The sequence below is a fragment of the Lynx rufus genome, unplaced genomic scaffold, assembly GCF_022079265.1.
Source record: "Lynx rufus isolate CCGP_SWC_20201006 ecotype Redwood Valley unplaced genomic scaffold, mLynRuf1.p SCAF_28, whole genome shotgun sequence".
In the NCBI taxonomy this organism is placed as follows: domain Eukaryota; kingdom Metazoa; phylum Chordata; class Mammalia; order Carnivora; family Felidae; genus Lynx; species Lynx rufus.
Window position 1 is genome coordinate 3,327,504 of NW_025814843.1, and position 18,519 is coordinate 3,346,022.

General features: G+C 37.4%; 1 protein-coding gene across 14 annotated transcripts in view; it reads right to left on the reverse strand.

Annotated features, from left to right (window-relative positions):
* NCOR1 (nuclear receptor corepressor 1) overlaps positions 1–18,519 on the reverse strand; it is a 160,179-nt gene that overhangs the window by 113,252 nt on the left and 28,408 nt on the right. For all 14 annotated transcript variants that reach the window (XM_047089996.1, XM_047090004.1, XM_047090006.1 and 11 more), the window contains exons 3-4: positions 14,739–14,872; positions 4,236–4,428 (exon numbers count right to left, since the gene is read on the reverse strand). In XM_047089996.1, the coding sequence (XP_046945952.1) occupies positions 4,236–4,428; positions 14,739–14,872 (327 nt within the window). The remainder of the gene's footprint in view (positions 1–4,235; positions 4,429–14,738; positions 14,873–18,519) is intronic.

Genomic DNA, 18,519 nt, shown 5'->3' on the forward strand with positions numbered 1-18,519 from the left:
GGCTTAACCAACTGAGCCACCCAAGCGCCCCAAAGATAAATTTTGGATTAAGTCACTAGTTTTCTGCAGGCTTTACGAACCCTAGAATGAGCATAGTTCATAGGACAATACAGCCCTAAGAGTATTAAATATAATGACTAAGTAACTGTGAGAAATCAGTAGTTCTAACAAAGAATGCACACAACTATACTTGGATAGTTGCTCCAAAACAACTTGGAACAGAGATTTTGGCTAAAATATGCGTATTTCTGAAAAACCTCATATTCTGTAATAGTATATGCTAAATATAAGACCCGGGGCTCAGTTGGTTAAGTGTCCAACTTCAAGTTAGCTCATGATCTCATCATGGTTGTGAGTTCGAGTCCCGCATCAGGCTTGGTGCTGCCAGCAAACAACCTGTTTCAGATCCTCTGTCCTCCACTCTATCTGCCCCTCCCCTGCTATCGCTCGCTCTCTCTCAAAATAAACAAATAAACTTAAAAAAAAAAAAAAACTTCTGGGGAAAATAGGATTGTGGCTATTAAAACCTGTACAACTTTGTATGCAGAGCATTAACGAAAACAGTAACAATTCTAACAGAGGTAATAATATATTGAAGCTCCAATATCATTTGCCATCAGCCTACAATCTTTGCTCGATTCAAACTCTGTAGATCATGCTTCTGCTGTTAAGATGTAAATCCCTGAAGTCTTTTGCTTCTAACAGAAAACAGTATGTTTCATCAAAATAAAAAAAAATAGAGGGGCGTCTGGGTGGCTCCATCGGTTAAGCATCCGACTCTTGATTTTGGCTCAGGTCATGATCTCATTGTTTGTGAGTTCGAGCCCCTCATCAGGCTCTATGCTGTTAGCATGGAGCCTGCCTGGGATTCTCTCTCCCTCTCTCTCTGTCCCTCCCCTGCTCACTGCCTGTCTCTCTCTCTCTCTCTCTCTCTCTCAAAATAAATAAACGCTAAAAAAAAAATAAATAATAAAAATACAATTGAGGGTATAACCATCTTTATCAACCTTTAAAAACAAAAAAATACAGAAAAAAACATAGGAGATAGTATCTTCACATTTTCTTTTCGACACTTGAATCTCCACTAGTTAGCTTAACAGTGAAAAGCAGAGCAGTTCCTGAATGAAATAATTTTCGAATCTTCTCAAGGTCTTCAGACATCATGAAGGCTACTTCTTTTAATTATGGGTCAGCTTGATCCTGAGAGCTTTTGAAACATTAACGTGCAGAGAAAAATCATTTATGAACCACCAAGACCTCGTTATATAACACATTCTCCTGCCATATGCAAATGAGTTCATGTGTGTTACGGAACATGTAAAATAGCAAAACAGGTATTTCAACTGCAGACTTTGCAAACGCTCCTCAGGTGATCTGATGCACGCGCTAAGAACTACTAGTACAAAGCAATGTTTTCCACAGACTTGCCTTCTAGTTAAACACTTAACAACAAAACAATTCCTTAAGTGCCTACTATGTGCAGGCACTAGGCAGAGGGGTGAATGAAACAGACATGATACTCGCCTTCATGGAGTTTCTAATCTTGTGTTGGAACATAATGATAGCAATTTTGAGGAAAGAAAGTTAGATTCCTACCTTTTATCTTACATCACAATAAAAGCCAAATGACAGCAAACATTTACATGAGCTTTATTAGCAAATCACAATGAGCCTCAAGCGAACAAAACAAGGTATGCACACAATCTTGGGCTCAGAAAAGCCAACAGCAAAAGATATTAATAAAAAAAAAAAAGAAACAAAGACTGATGGATTAAAATAAACAGTCTTCTGTTGATTATCAAGATAGCAGTAACAAATTTAAAAGCAAATTAGAAAAAGCATTTCCAAAATGTCAACTCTACAACTCAGTATAAAATCAAAAACTGACCAACAGAAAAATGAACAGATAGGAAAAACAATTTACAAAATAGGAAAAATGAATAACCAATAAACAAATGAAAAATGTAAGTTTTAGTAAGAAGCAAATAAATACAAGTTAAAATTTTATCCGATTAACAATGGTCTTTTAAATAGCAGCAAATCTGTGGCATTAGCACAATAATTGGGCACCCTACATTCTGCTGTCAAGAATAAGAATCAGTACTACTCTTTGGCGGGACAATCTGGAAATACAAAAGGCTGAAAAACATGCCAACTCTGATCAGAAATTGATCATACTAACAGGAATTTACCTTAAGGAAATAAATAAGAATGAACACCAAAAAAATCAGCCTAAAGACCATGTCATTGCTCTAATGAACCAACAGATAACCTACATGTGTGACACATTACTTTATATCCATATATGAAATACTAAGTAACCACTAAAAATACAGTTGCAAACTTACTGACCCGAAAAGAAGCTCATGAAGCACTTAAGCGAAAATAAAGTTATAAACAATGTACAAAGTCAGCATATTAAAATACCCACCCAACTATCACAAAGTTAACAACAATTTCTAACTGGTGAGGCTGTAAAGTAACTTTCTCCTTCAAGCTTGTCTAATTCTTCTATAAAAGATACACCTGAGCTTACCAACATTAAAAAAAAAACCCCAAACTAATTCTTTCAAAATCCCTACTTCTAAAAAAAAAAAAAAGTCATGGTTTACAGCTTAGGGGGGAAAAAGCAGGACCAGGGGTCAGGGGTCAGGGGTCACAGGTTTTCACTCCAACTCAGGAGGCACCACCTAGGTTGCTTAATTTTGCCTAACATCTGTTTTCTCTACTATAAAATGGAAATAGGTTGTACAGTGATCCAACATGTCACATTTTAATGAATGAGACTTGAAGATCCCTTTCTGCTAAAAAATTCTACAGCTATAAATAACATTTGTAGTCATTTATTCATCCTTGAATAAATTATTCTTAAAAGAAGACTTTTATCCTTTGTATTTTTTCTTTTGTTGTTCATGCTGCAAAACATTTCATATGAACCCATAGACTATAACACATGTATTTCACACAAGGAGGTAGGCCTCAAAAATCCCAGAAGTTGAGCTTATTTCTAGAGCTTTCCCCACCTATCCTATCATTTTGTAAATTTTCAAATGTACATAAAAGTTGAAAGAACAATACAATGGATATGCATTTATCCTTCATGCTCACTAGTTAACATTTTACTATTTTTGCTTTCTCTATAAACACATCCACACACCTTTTTTTTTTCCCTTTAGCAGAACTATTTGAAAACAAATTGCATACACGTTCACTATCTCTTAAATCACTTTTCCCTGCATAAAAACTCAAAGAAAAAGTGTGGGTACTTATTTATCTGATATCAGGGTGGAAAAGGCCATTAGCCACAAAGGTAAATAAACATTAGGGAAGAGATATTTGCCAACAAAATGGGAAGGGGGACGGGGATAGCAAAAAGGTTAACACTACACTGTTAAAAGAGTATCAAAAAATTAGTTTATTCTTCCTAAAACAAGTATTTATTCAGTACCTACTAAGTGCCAGGTACTTCCCAATCTGCAGATTTAATGGTAAGCAAAATACACAGTTAAAAAAAATAAACTCAACAACAAAAAAAGGGCATAATGCACGCACATGTATTTCACAAAAGGCAAGAAACAATAACACAAGAGGAAAAGAGATTTGATCTTAATAGAACCTTCTCATAAATTCACAGTATACTTTGTTGAAAAATGTCACAAAATATAGCTATATATTAAAAGTACGTGTATTTCTCTCCAACATATAGAACTATACGTAATTTTCCTCTGTATTGGCAAGTTTTCTAAAGAAACTACTTTTTACATAAATTATAAGAACAATTTATTTTTCTTTATAAAAACTATAAGCACAGACAAACCTCACCTAAAATGTCTTTTCTCTTATATAACAAGTCAATAAACTGCAACTGAATTTAAGGGGATTCTCTTAAATTTAATTTAAATTTAACAAAACTGTGGTTGTCTTAAGAACCACTGACCACATTTCATAGCCCAGCAAGCCAGTACAAAAATGCTTGAGAGTTATTCAATAGCCATTTTTCTTTACAGCAGTCCCCAGATTGTTTTCATTTACCAAAAAGGCAAAAGTACTGACTTTAAAAGGCCGGAGCACTCGGTCTGTGGTTTTCAGTTTTGTTTAACAAAATTTTTACTTTCCCATAGCACTAACCTTTAGAGACTGGCACAATCGGACTTTCTTTTAGGCACTGTGCCCGAATATGGCTAAATAAACATCACAGACCGACAACTCCACAGGGTAAGAGAACAAATATTTACCTTCTTAGCGTCTGCAGAAGACCTCAACCCTTCTGGCAGCGTGTGCACTAAAGGTAAGACCGCAGCACTGACACGCTGGAAATGGGAATCAGAAACCTGTTCCAGACGTGGCCGCTTGGATTCCAGTGAATCATGATCCACTGGGGATGGCCCTGGGTGAAACTGTTCATATCCAGTTCTCCTTTCTTGAGGCCTATTACATGAAAAGAAAAGAAACACTTGAAATTTCTTAAATGATGTATAACTTCCTGCTAACACCCCTGGCTGGACTTTAAAATAAATGTGAAAATTATGCGTACTTTTAAAGTGAATCCCTGCCCCCCCTTCCTGCACCCCAGAGGAATAAATATAAAGTGCTATTAAACTTCCAATTCTTTTTTTCATTAAATTATTTTTACTGTTTATTTACTTTTGAGAGAAAGAGCATGAGCAAGGAAGGAGCAGACAGAGGGAGACACAGAATCCAAAGCAGGCTCCAAGCAATGAGCTGTCAGCACAGGGCCCCACACGGAGCTCGAACTCACGAATCGTGAGATCATGACCTGAGCTGAAGTTGGACGCTTAACCAACTGAGTCACCCAGGCGCCCCTAAGCTTCTAATTCTAATAGAAAAGTTTCTTCAGGGGAGGTGAGAATGGTAGTGGTAAAGAAGTGAAAGACATAACAAAAGATTTCCATTTGCAGAAAATTTTTAAGTTGCTGAAGAATACCCCTAAAATACAATTTTTAAACCTATGGCATAATAACTGAATTTAGTATGATCTAAACCGGAAAAGTGACTACCATTATGAACCAATAATAAAACAAGCAGGAAACAAATCTCCCAGCAGTTGTACATGGAAACATAAATGACTTGAGTTGTGAGATATTATTAAGACAAGTGTCTTGAGTGGAAATGTAACATTGCTTTGAAATTCCGAAATACGTATTCTGTCTAGTTTCTGCAAGTACGTAAGTGTCTTGAAAGTCAGGAATCTGCCTTTGATTCCTTTCAGTGGGGTACTGTACAGAGTACTACGTGTGGGTGTTCATTAATTTCACTTTCCCTTTCCTATATAAGTATTTACAGAAGCAACACTTTACTTTGTGGGCCAAGCTTTAAACGAACATCTCACACAATATTTCTCGATGAAAAGGATCATCACTGGCTTTCCTTTTTAGAAGAGATGATGAAATAAACCCTGAGGTCTATAAAATCATTACATTCCAAAAATCTGAATGCTCACTCACGACATAAATCCTATTCCTTTCGTAAAATTCGCAATGACGTCACAAAAAACTACTGGAGCAGAAAGACTTAGGAACAAAATGAGGACGGCTGCTTTTGTCGCTTGTATTCAATATGGGACTGGGGGTTCTCATCAGAGCATTAGGCGAGAAAAAGAAATAAAAGGACTCCAAATCTGAAAGGAAGAAACAAAAGTATTTCTGTTCAGATGACATGATCCCATAGGTAGAAAAACCTACAGAATCTACCAAGAAAAGTTAATAAGAGTTAATAAATGAATAATGCAAAGCTACAGGATACAAATTCAACACGCAAAAATCAGTTGTATTTCTATATATCAGCAATGAACAGTCTGAAAATGAAATCAAGAAAATAATTCCATTTATAGTAGCATCCAAAAGAATAAAAGCTAGGGATAAATTTGACCAAGGAGGCCCAAGACTTACACAGTGAAAACCACAAAACGTTGCGGAAGAAACTAAGGAAAATCTAAATAGTCAGATAAGACAGCCCATGCTCATGTACCGAAAGACTTAATATGGTTAAGACGACAATACCACACAAAGCTATCTATGGATTCAACGTAATTTCTATCCAAATGCCAGTGGCGTGTTTTGGAGAAACAGAAAAACCCACCATAAAATTCATATGGAATCTCAAGGGACCCCCCCAAAGAGCCAAAGTAATTTTGGAAGAGAAATGCAAAGTTAGAAGAACTCACGCTTCACAATTTCAAAACTTACTATGAGCCTACAGTAATCAAGAGTAATCAAGAGTGATACTGCCCTAAGGGTAGACATACAGACCAAGGGAAGAGAACTGAAAGCCCAGAAATTAACTCACATCGGTGGTCGGTGGCTTGTAACAAGTGTGCCAAGACCATTCAAAGAGGAAGAAACAATCTCTTCAACAAATGGTGCAGGGGAATCTGGTGTGGGAATCCCCACATGCAAAAGAAAGAGGCTGGACCCTTGTCACAGACCACCTACAAAAATCAACTCAAAACAGATTACAGATTTAAAAGATAAGACCTAAAACTCTAAAAATCCTAGGAAAAAAATATAGGGAGAAGTCTTCCCGATGTTGGATTTTGCAATGAATTCTTGGATATCACACCAAAAGCCCAGGCAACAAAAGAAAGAAGAAAAAAAAAAAAAAAAAACCTGGTAAACTAGGCTTCAACAAAACTATCAAGAGACTGAAAAGAAAACCCACAAAATGGGAGAAATTACCTGCAAACCATGTATTTGATAAGCTTTTAATATCCAGAATATTAATGGCCTTCCCACAACTGAACAATAAAAAGAGAACTTGAAGAAGAAGAAGAAGAAGAAGAAGAAGAAGAAGAAGAAGAAGAGGAGGAGGAGGAAGAGGAGGAGGAAGAAAGGAAGGAAGGAAGGAAGGAAGGAAGGAAGGAAGGAAGGAAGGAAGGAAGGAAGGAAGGGGCAAATGATGTGAACAGACATTTCTCCAAAGACATACAAATGACCAACACACACATGAAAAGATGCTCAACATCATTCGTTATTATGGGAACACAAATCAAAACCAAACTGAGGTACTGTTTGGCTAGACTTGTTTGGAAAAAAAAGCAAAAAAAAAAAAAGCACAAGTGTTTACAAAGATGCAGAAAAATTAGAACCTTGCACACTACTGCGTGGGAATGTAAAACTGTACAGCCACTGTGGGAAACTTTTGCAGTTCTTTGAAAAGCTAAATATAGACATATGACATATGACATATGACACAGCAAGTCCACCTAGGTATATAAGGTATATATCCCAAAGTACTGAAAACAGGGACTCAGATACCAAGGTATTGAAAACGGACTCAAACAGATACTTGTACACCAACGTTCAAGCGGCATTATTCACAACTGTCCAAAAGTGGAAACAACCCATGTCCGTTGACAGATACATGGATGAACAAAATGCGGTATCTACATCCACATTTATATGTGGCGCTGTGTAGTGGTAATACAGTCCACTATGTGGACTATTATTCTGCCACAAAAAGGAATCAAGTTCTGACACATACACTACAATGTGGATAAACCTCAAAACATTACACTAAGTGAAATAAGCCAGATACAAAAGGACAATTACTGTGTGGCTCCATTTATATGAAGTAATTCAAGCAGGCAAATGCAGAGAGAAAGAAGGTACATTAGAGGTTCCCGGGGACTGGGGGAAGAGGAGGAAGGGGGATTATTGCCTAATGGGAACAGAGTTTCTCTTTGGAGCAATGAAAACGTTCTGGAAATAGTGGTGATGGTTACAAAAAGCCTGTTGTGCACTTAATGCCACTAAACTGGAACATTTAAAAATGGTTAAAATGGTAAATCTGTGTTACATACATTTTACCACAGTAAAAAAGGTCACATGCAAGTTAATTCTTGGAATCATTATTAATAAAGACTAGCCTAGGAAATTCTAGCATATAATTTTATTTGTGAAGCTTAGAACCACTTGAGAGGGTGACCTTTGCTGTTTTTCAACAGTTCACTCTTTTCCCATTCACTCAACTCACTGGACTCGGACTTAACTGCCCCATCGTTTCACTTTATTACAAGTACTCACCACGCACTGAAGTCAGCAATGACCTCCTAATACTGAAAGCAAAAGAGTATTTTTAGACATACGCTGACCTATCTGCCACATTTTATACTTTACTTACTCCTTCCTTCCTGAAACTCTTCTACCTCTTGGTTTCCAGGACATGATCGGCCCTGGTTGTCAGAGTCTGTTTTCCACAGGGGATCCGAGCACAGATCGGTTTAAAATAGTCCACCTCCGACGATGCTGAGCTTCCTTACACAGTCTTTACTTAAACTGACCTGCTGGAAAACAAACCTGTAGTTCTCCCTTCTCTCTCACAATTGCCATTTTGCACACACAAAAAGCTTAAGGCTCACCCTTCCTGGACCTTATACTGGAGCACTGTCCCCCAAAGTATAAATGTCTCCAGAGCTCCTTTGACAAGCTAACAGTTCCCAAATTTCTGCCTTCAACAAAATTGAAGAACTTAAGGCGTTAACTAACATTTTCATCTTGGATAAAGAAGTGATTTAGGGCATATACCTCATAACAAACTACTTTTATGAATAAGGTTTCTTGGCACCTTCATCAGAATAAAAAATAAGAATAGAGTACATGGCTGCCTTCATTCTATCAATAAGTGATAGTTTGAAAACAGCCATCATCTATCTCATTAATGCATGGATACATTTCCATGAAATTTTACTTATATTTGATCAATTTGTTTCTCATTTTCGTAAATGATTGCTGTTTTGATCAGTCTTATTATATTTCCATCCAGAAGTTTTTTTAAACAGATGTTGGCAAGGATACGGAGAAAGAGGAACCCTCTTGCACTGCTGGTGGAAATGCAAACTGGTGCAGCCACTCTGGAAAACACTGTGGAGGTTCCTCAAAAAGTTAAAAATAGAACTACCCTAAGACCCAGCAATTACACTACAAGGTATTTATCCAAAGGGTATAAAAATGCTGATTCAAAGGGGCGCATGCACCCCAATATTTCTAGCAGCACTCTCAACAATAGCAAATTATGGAAAAAAACCCAATGTCCATCAACTGATGAATGGATGAAGAAGATGTGGTTTATGTACACAGTGGAATATTACTTGGTGATAAAAACAAAACAAAACAATGAAATCTTGCTATCTGCAACAATGTGGATGGAACTGGAGGGTATTATTCTAAACAAAATAAGTCAGAGAAAGACAGATGTCACATGATTTCACTCATATGTGGAATTTGAGAAACTTAACAGATGAACATAGGGGAAGGGAAGCAAAAATAAGATAAGAACACAGAGGGAAGCAAACCATAAGAGACCCTTAAATACAGAGAATGAGGGAGGTGGGTGGGGGGATGGGTTAGATGGATGGTGGGCATTAAGGAGGGCACTTTTCAGGATGAGCACTGGGCATCTTATGTAAGAGATGAATCACTGGGTTCTACTCCTGAAGCCAAGACTACACTGTATGTTAACGAACTTGAGAATAAAAGAAGAAAAAAAAGAAGTTTCTTAAAATAGAGCATCTTTCAGAAACAGATGCTTTCCCATATTTTTGTTGTTAAATAGAAGTAAGATAGGTTGATCGATAAAGGACTCAGAATAATCAAAGCGACTCACGTGAGGATAAATTTTGTGAAAAAAAGAAGAATGAACACATGAGCTCCAAGAAAATAAGGAACAGAAAGAGAAGTTTTGTTAAAGACAAGTTTGTTCATACATAGTGTCATTTTAAGTGGATGATGGTACCAAATCACTATGGTATTTAGATTCCGTCAGATAATTTTAAAACTGTATTGCAGCAGTTTTGCCTTAAAATGTCAATACTTTCAATATGGCAAATTATATCCATCTTTTAAAACTTAGGAAACTTCTAAATGTCAACTTAAAAATGTACAATATAGCTTTTCAAAGTTCTTTTAAGAAATATGCAAGCAACAGGTTTGAAGACCACTGTTTCAGTCCTTTTCCTTCCTCTCTCTCCTTCAGAGGCTTCCGCCTCATAGTATCTTTACCTGTTGGGGACCCTCTGGGTTCACGTTCGAACAGCTGCCCTCTCATTTTCCACCCTCCCTTGGATCACAAGCACCGATCTGGACCTTTAAACCCAGATCGGCCCCCACGCGTGCTAGATACATCTCCAGCTGGATGTGTCACAGGCACCTCAAGCTTAATTTGCACCAAACTCCAGTTGTCTCCCCTTCGTTGCTCTTTCCTTCATCTCTATCACACTGTCACAGCCACAGAACCAACAGCCATCCAACAAGCTGGAAGGCCAGGATTCATCCAGGTCTCCTCCCTCATCTTTGCCAATTGCGAGGACTTGGCAGCCCTCCCTCCTAACTTACTCCAGCCTGTCTTGTCTCTGTTTCGCTGTCCTACCTCAGGCTCACACTCTCCATGTTCTCTCTGCCTCTAGTCTATCCACCTCAAATCCACCTTCCACAGAGCAGCCAGAGGTAATCCGTCAGACACAAGCATCCAGCGCCAGTTAAAGGCCACGCCCCTCGACACAGCACTTAGAATGAGGGCCACTGCCGGCCTGCAAGAAAACTGTGTGTGCAACCTGCATAAGCAAAGGCAACCCTCTGGTACACAGGACCTGGCAGACTGCCCGAGCTGGATTTCGGTCCTCGGTTGTCCCCTCGACCTACAGAAGTTAACTTCCAAGTATTACACGTTACCTCTAGTGAATCTGCCTGTGACATTTCCCAAAGCCAGAAGGTACAGTACACCTAGCACTGGAGGAGAGCATACGGCCACCGGTACACAGGACAATTAGGACAGACATCGAGTATACACAGCTCTCTTGCCATCAAGACATCAGGCGATTTCCCATTTCAGTTTGCCCATCCTTTTTACAAGAGCAAAACTATTCATGGATAAACAGGTAAATATCTAATTTCACATTTAAAACTTCAAAAAATTTTAAGTGAACCATATGAAAATCTTTGTGAAAATAAATACAGTTTTATATTGGAGTCCTGGTGGAGTTAAGCATGAAATCTCCATCTTAAGTGAACGTATCTGCCTTTTAAAAACTAACACCCGTGGAAAGGTATAGCCACTTTGGAAACACTCTAGTAATTTCTCAAACGGCAAACAAACAGAGAACTACCATATGATACAGCAATTCTACTCCTGGGCATATTCCCAAGAGAAAGGAAAATTCATGGTCACATAAAAACTTGTGCATGAGTGCTCCTAGCAGCATTACTCATAACAATCAAAAAGTGAAAACTCAAATATTTATCAATTGATGACTGGACAAATGAGGCATATAAAGAAAAAACAAACATCAGATTTTCATACTAAAAATCTCTGTACACTCTTAAACTTAAAAGTTCTTACATCTCACGGACTTCCTTGACCTCTCAGTACCATTTTTAAATACCTTTAAAACAAATTAAAGTTTTTAAATGGGCTTTTTACTGTAATATACCTATACCTTATCATTTTAATTTTAAGGAAAAGATAACTCTCTTCAGGGGGAACATGTCATAAAGTTCATAGCTATTCAAAACACATCTAGGATTACATCAGTAGATTTTATTTTTTCCTAGCTATGGAAATTTAGTTCACCTAAATTTTCAAATGTATAAGCATGATTTGGCTTCTTCTTTTGTTGCTCAAGGGAAAACCAATGATCTGAATTTTGGTGAATCTTTTATAATATCTGAAACTACCTTAAGCTGTTCTGCAATTTTTTATCTAAATATCCAAATACTCTAATTATGTGGACTAATTTTTCCAATGAAATCTAGAAAATACGACTGATGACATTTCACCCAGAAATGACTCATATTTTAAGAGTATGGTTTATAAAATGATAGACATTCACTAACCAAAAAAATTCCAGGAACACATAATAAAACTAAGCAGCAAATTGCCCCAAATCCCACCACATGGAAACAATGCTAAAATTGGGTGAATCCTGTACCCAGACATCACTTTATTTTTACATATGGGTAAATGGATATACAGGCAAAAATAAAACTTTAAGTGAAGAATATTTGGTTTGTTTTTATACAGGTATTAGGAGAAAAAAATAAAATGAAATAAAGCTTAAATTGAAAGGAATTGCTCCTTTACCACAAGAAATTCACTCCTAAAAGATTATTGCTAAAGGATAAGGGGAAAACTATGAAAAGCATTAAGATGGGATTTTTTTTTTATAAGCCTAACATTTCCATTTTAGAAGTATCAGATTACTCCAGACACAATCTTCAAGTGCGTACCTTTAAACGTCTCCCAATACCTACAATACCTCTAGATCCTGTAGTTACATTACTATTACTTTGTCAAGATTTGCTATTGACGTTCAGTTATGGAACCATAATTCGTCCAGATGTCTCACATGGACTTTTTACTTACAACGGTGTGTGGCTTACTACAGTCCTTTTACCACGGCTTCCATTCTTTGGCTGGATTCTATCACCTAAAATTCTTCCAAGAAGTTTAAGTGTTCAGTCTAAGACTGTCCGCCTGTCGCTTTTATTCTTAAACTTGAGTGGTACGTAATATTCTCGGATCTCATTTCTTTTCCTCCGAACTTTGTAGCTACTGCTCCCCTATCTTCTATCCTGTAGTTGCTTGAAGCCAGACTTGTTCTTCCCTGTCAAGGATTTCTTTTGCTTCCTGAATTCCTGATTCTTTTACTTACCCTTGAACTGTGATAAATGAGCCAAGTTCTGTCCTGATACTGATCATTCTGTGTAATTATCCTTGGAGCAAAATATGCCCTATCCATCTACAGAGTTCTTCCTTCACTTTAAAATTATCAATTATTACTTCCTTTCCTTGACAGGTTTTCCACCTCAGAAACACACATTCTCATGAAATTTTGGATGGTTTTAATTTATCAACCGCTTTATGATTGCTTTAATTTTATTCTTTTCTTCTGCATCCACTCTGATTGTCTCTGGACTTTCTCACATGACAAAGGTCTAACTTTTAGCCACAGCTGTTTTATTCCTTGCTTTTTTATATTTAATTAATATTTATATTATAATATACTGAATTTATAATGGTGGGCCTGGGGGAACTGGAATGTCCAATCTTTCATTTTATCTAACTGGGTTGTCTTGTACTGTTGTCAAATATCTTCTTTTTAAAAGGTTTTAAGTTCGCCTACAGTGTATAGAACTTAGGGGGCAATTTCTTCATTGTTTTGTCTTCTTACACACCGGGCGCTTTGTTTTTGACACTCTGTATTGCCTTCTTTAATTTTCTCTTCCAGGAATACCTTTGCCCTGTCCATGGCTTCATTACCCTCCTGCTCAGGGATGTCACATGCAGCCCTACCCAGACTTTGTCTTCACTATAAAATGGTATGCGTGCCTTTTCCTTGCTCATCCACTTTGCTTGGCATCTGTCTGCAGACAGAGGACTGGCGTTGGCTTTCTACATGCTTTTCTATAGCCTGAGGGAATAGGGAAATGGGGCAAAGGAGAAGAAAACTTGGTTGGGGCTATGTTGCCTTTCTCGAGGATCCTGGCCCGCCCTACAAGCCAGACGCGTAAACCAGTCCTGAGGGCTTCAGCTCATCACTTTGGAAAACGGCACACCGTGCCCGCCCCTCCTGCGAGATGGCGCAAGAGGGGTTCCCAAGCAAACAGTTCACTACTACTACACCCTATTCACATTTTCTCAAATTAGGGAGTATTTCCGAGAAATCTTAGGATTTTATTGACCCTCCTTCTTTCTTCAACACTGCTTCTTTGAGAGTAGAAGTAGGAAGTAGGTGCAAGATTCTTCTAATTCCTTCCTTAAATGCCATTTTCCCAAGTTTATGGCAGTGGCTGTATGCCTTTCCTGCTTTATACAGGGTGGGTTTTAGCCACTTTTCGAAAAGCTATTTTTATGTATTTGCTAGATATGACGGAGGAGAGTGATCTGAATTCCCTCCACAACCTTCACCAAGGAATGTATTTTATGATAATTGTAAACACAGCCAAATAATTTCAATCCTTTTATCATCTTAAAACCTAAACAGTAAACATATCTTTATAATAGGAAATCAGGTTCTTTACAAAATTGCTAAAACAAGAAAGGCAGAAAGGCAATTTAATAAAAAGGAGTTATTATACTTTAGATTAAGAGTGAAAATGGCGCAAGAGAGCAGAGATGGTAAGGACACTGCAGAAGTGAGAGCCTTCCGTGAACAGGCCAACATCACCTGATCACAGACTATCCTTTGAGGACAATCTCATTACTATTCTCATTATTACAGGTGAGAAAACTAAGGCTTAAAGAATCTAAATCAGGAATTTGCAACCCTCCTTGCAAATGAGAATGACCTGGGAAACTCTAGACCCACACGAACACCTGGGCCCAATCCCAGGAACGGATTTAATAATTCTGAGATGGGGCGTGGGCATCAAGTTTAAAAACCAAGGTGCTTCCAAAATGCCGCCGAAACCGAAAACACCAGTTTACACATATGACCAAGGCCATAAGCTGACCAGAATGCAAACCTAGTCCACCAGACTTCCCAATACACAGCACCAACTGTGAACTCTGGAAACAAGTTTGAGGAGTTTTTGTAACTATTATAACTACTCCAAAAGATCATCAGATATAAAAGAGCCCAATATATAAATAAGTGACCACTCGCAGCTTGGTTAATAAAATTATCAAGGAAAAGTAACGTTAAATTTAATGGCACACTTATGAAGTGAGTATACACACGCCGCAGAAGGTGCATCCTAGATGGAAACACAGAAGAACCCCATTACCTGTCAGAACCTGGGTGAAATTCTGAGAGCAAGGAAGGTCGTCTGCGAAGCTGCTGTTGCTGCTGCTGCTGCAAGAGCTGTGACGCCTGGCTGACTTCAAGATGAGAAGAACGATAATCAGGGACTGCAAATTCCTAATAGGGAAATAATCACAAATTAATTATTAGCCAAAAATTGAAAAGCATCGTGAAATTAAACCAAGTATCAATGCACAGAGGCAGTGACGGGCTGCTAAGTGTGGAAAGAAGCAGCAATGATGATTTCAGTCCTTCACTGATCTGATTTTTCCTCTTAAACCTAACCATCAACATTTTAACCGAGTATCGTTCAGAAGAATTCAAAATGAAATTTTGTGTTCAGTCTACATTTCCCTCATTCTACTGTAACATGCATTATAAGTAACTCCCACTCCATATTACTCAAATAGTAAGATCTCAAACTCACGTGTTCAATATGAAATCTTAAAAATCATTCCAAATTAAATTCAAAATCAGTAAGCTAGCAGGGCCACAAAAGCCATTCGGTTAAATCCATGAAAATTTACAAACGAAGAGATGTAAGTCCAGAGATTCAATCTGCTAAGTAAGAATAACACTCTCCATCATTCTAGGTGGGTGCTTTTATGTTTATTTTCCTACTTTTGACTCTTCGTTGAAAAAACAAAACCTTCTTTTCAAAAGTAGTCCATTAATGCTAACAATCATAAACAGGTATTTATACCCAGAAATGCCAAATAACCCAGGAATTCCACTCCTAGGTATATATACAAGGTATATGTCCATACACAAAACTTTGTACACAAATTTTCATAGTGTTATTCACCATAGCCAAAAACCAGAAGGAATCCAAATGCCCAGTGACTCATGAATGGATCAACAAAATGTGGTATATCTATACTGTGGGATATTATTCAATCATAAAAAAGACTGAAGTACTAACGATATACGCTACAACCTAGATGAACCTAGAAAACATAATACTATGTTAAATACAAACAGACATAAAAGGGCACATATTTTGTGATTGTTTATATAAAATGTCTGTAAGAAACAAATCAATAGAGACAGAAAGTAGATTAGTGGTTGCCAGGGGATGGAGGGAAGGGGGAATTGGGATTAACTACTATGAAGTATAGGTTTCATTTCATTCCAAGTTCTGGAATTAGGTAACAGTAATGGATGCCCAACATTTGTGAATATACTAAAAGATATTATATACTTTAAAATAGTTTTATGTTATATGAATTATATGTCAACAAAAATTTTTAATCATAAACATAAAATTGAGCTGCCCAGACTGAAACATGGAATAAATAAGAGGCCTAGAGCCCTTTGCTATAAACAGATAATAGTAAAACATAATTCATACACAGTCTAAGAAAAAATATCGGATACAAAGTTGAAAACATAACCAAGAAACACTATAAACACTGAAAAAAAGTCAAAGCCACCTAAAAAAAAAAAGCACCAGGGCATCTGGGTGGCTCAGTCAGTTAAGCACCTGACTTCGGCTCAGGTCATGATCTCATAGTTCATGAGTTCGAGCCCTGAACTATGCTGTCAGCAAAGAGCCTGCTTCAGATCCTCTGTCCCTCCCTCTCTCTCTCTCTCTCTCTCTGCCCCTCTCCCACTTAATACCCGTGCAATCTCTCTCAAAAATAAACATTTAAAAAAATAAAAAATTTAAAAAGAACCAAAACTCACTCAGAAAAGAATTTACAAAGAAATAGATAAAAGACTGAGTAAAAGTACAAAACACACAAAAGTATAAATGATATCCTCAAATAGCAATCAAAGAAATTAAAAAGTTGATCAGTAAAATTAATAGAACAGGTGAAGAGCAAATTAAAGTGAAGACAGAACAGAGAAATTCTCTCAGACAACAGTGAAGCATATATAGATATAGCATATAAAGATACAGAAATTAGAGAAGTTAAAAATGGCAGCTAGAGTAAAAAGCTCAACATTCAGTATCTACCGGTGAGAGGCAATATTCTAGGAAATAATAGGACAGCATTTCTCAGAAGTTAAAAAGACAAAGCCTTCGGATTAAAAAGGGCTTAAGAGAAAAGCTGGACATATTCTAAAAATTAATCCATCACACTGGATGGACACATCAAAAATTCCAGAAAAGTGAGAATAAAGAGAAAATTTTACTAGATATCATAAGGTCCTTAAAAAAAGGTTTCCTACAAAGTAACAAGGATCATAATAAAAACAGGTTTCTCATCAGCAACACTGTATAGAAGGAAACAAACAACATATTCCAAGTTCAAAGGAAAATAACTTAGAACCTACAAATTCAATAACCACACCCTCTCAAATTTTAGGACTGCAAACTTTTCAGAATTCAAGAACTCGGAAAATTTACCAACCACAGCCTCCTCTGAAAGAATTTCTAAAGGATGTATCCAGCAGGACAAATTAAGAGTAAGGAGTAAACTAAACCAAACAGTGCACTTGGATTCCAGCTATGAGCAGGTTACTGTCCAGAATTACATTCCCATAGTAAACAGCCAAAAAAGTGGGCAAAATATAGTGACTATTCTCAGACATCAGAAAACAGACTGCACAGGACTCAATCTCTGAGAAAAATCACACAAATGAGGTAAGTCCTACAGTACTCCAGACTTTTCTGCCTAAAGGCAATTTCCAAATTGTGTCCCTGGGAAGGGAACCCGAACAGTGTTCTGTAATCTTGTTCACTGAAGGAGCAACCATACTAGTTTGGTAAAGCCATGGGGACAGGATTTCTGGAGACTTTCTATGAGAAGAGAGTTAAACGGAGAAAGACTTCCTGAAATGTGAATTTGGGTTCTCCTAAGTCTTTGGCTGAATTCCAATCTGCAAAGGCACAGGGGAGAACATAGACCAGTCGCAAACAACTCTGGTTGTTCTTAGAATAAACAGGAGAAACTATAAAACACACACTTCCCAGAGCACACATGGGGCCAGAACTCATTCGAGTTTCCTCCAGCCAAAGGGAAGAATCTTCAATGAATACATGAAATAATCACTAGATATCCCAGGACGAATAAGACCTAGAATAAAGACTACTCTCGACTTGCCCTTAAAGAGTTTAAAAATAAACTTCAAAAAGTAATTTAACTGGCCACCAGAAGGCATTCAACTTTCTTTAAAGGAATACAACAAAAGCCACTAATAAAATGTATACAATTCACAATGTTCATATTCCATTCAAAAATGAAAAATCCAACGTCTGTAACGAAAATCTCACTGGATGAAATTAACACTTAGCTGGAACCCCAGAAGAAGAAGAAGAAGAAATAAACCCCACTGAACATGAAGTCATCATAAAACTAAACAAACTGATAAAAAAAAAAAAAAGAAAAAAGAAAATGAATAGAGGTCCAGTGACCTGTAGGATAATACAAACACAAGTCATTTGTGTTTCAGAATAAAACTAGGGGGAAACTACACAAAAAAAATGTATCTGAAGAAATAATGGCTGAAAACTGCCTAATTTTATGAAAATTATAAATCCACAGAAGCATGAAGTTCAGTGAATGTCAATACTTATATATAAAGATAAGAATGACCAAAGGTCAGAAAACCACATAAGCCAGAACACAACAAATGGCATCTATTAAAGTGCTAAAAGAAAATAACGGTCAGGGTGCCTGGCTCAGTCGGTTAAGCGTCTGACTTCAGCTCAGGCCATGATCTCACAACTCATGAGTTGGAGCCCCGCATGGGGCTCTCTGCTCTCAGCGCGGAGCCCGCCTTGGATCCTCTGTCTCCCTCTCTCTCTGTCCCTCCCT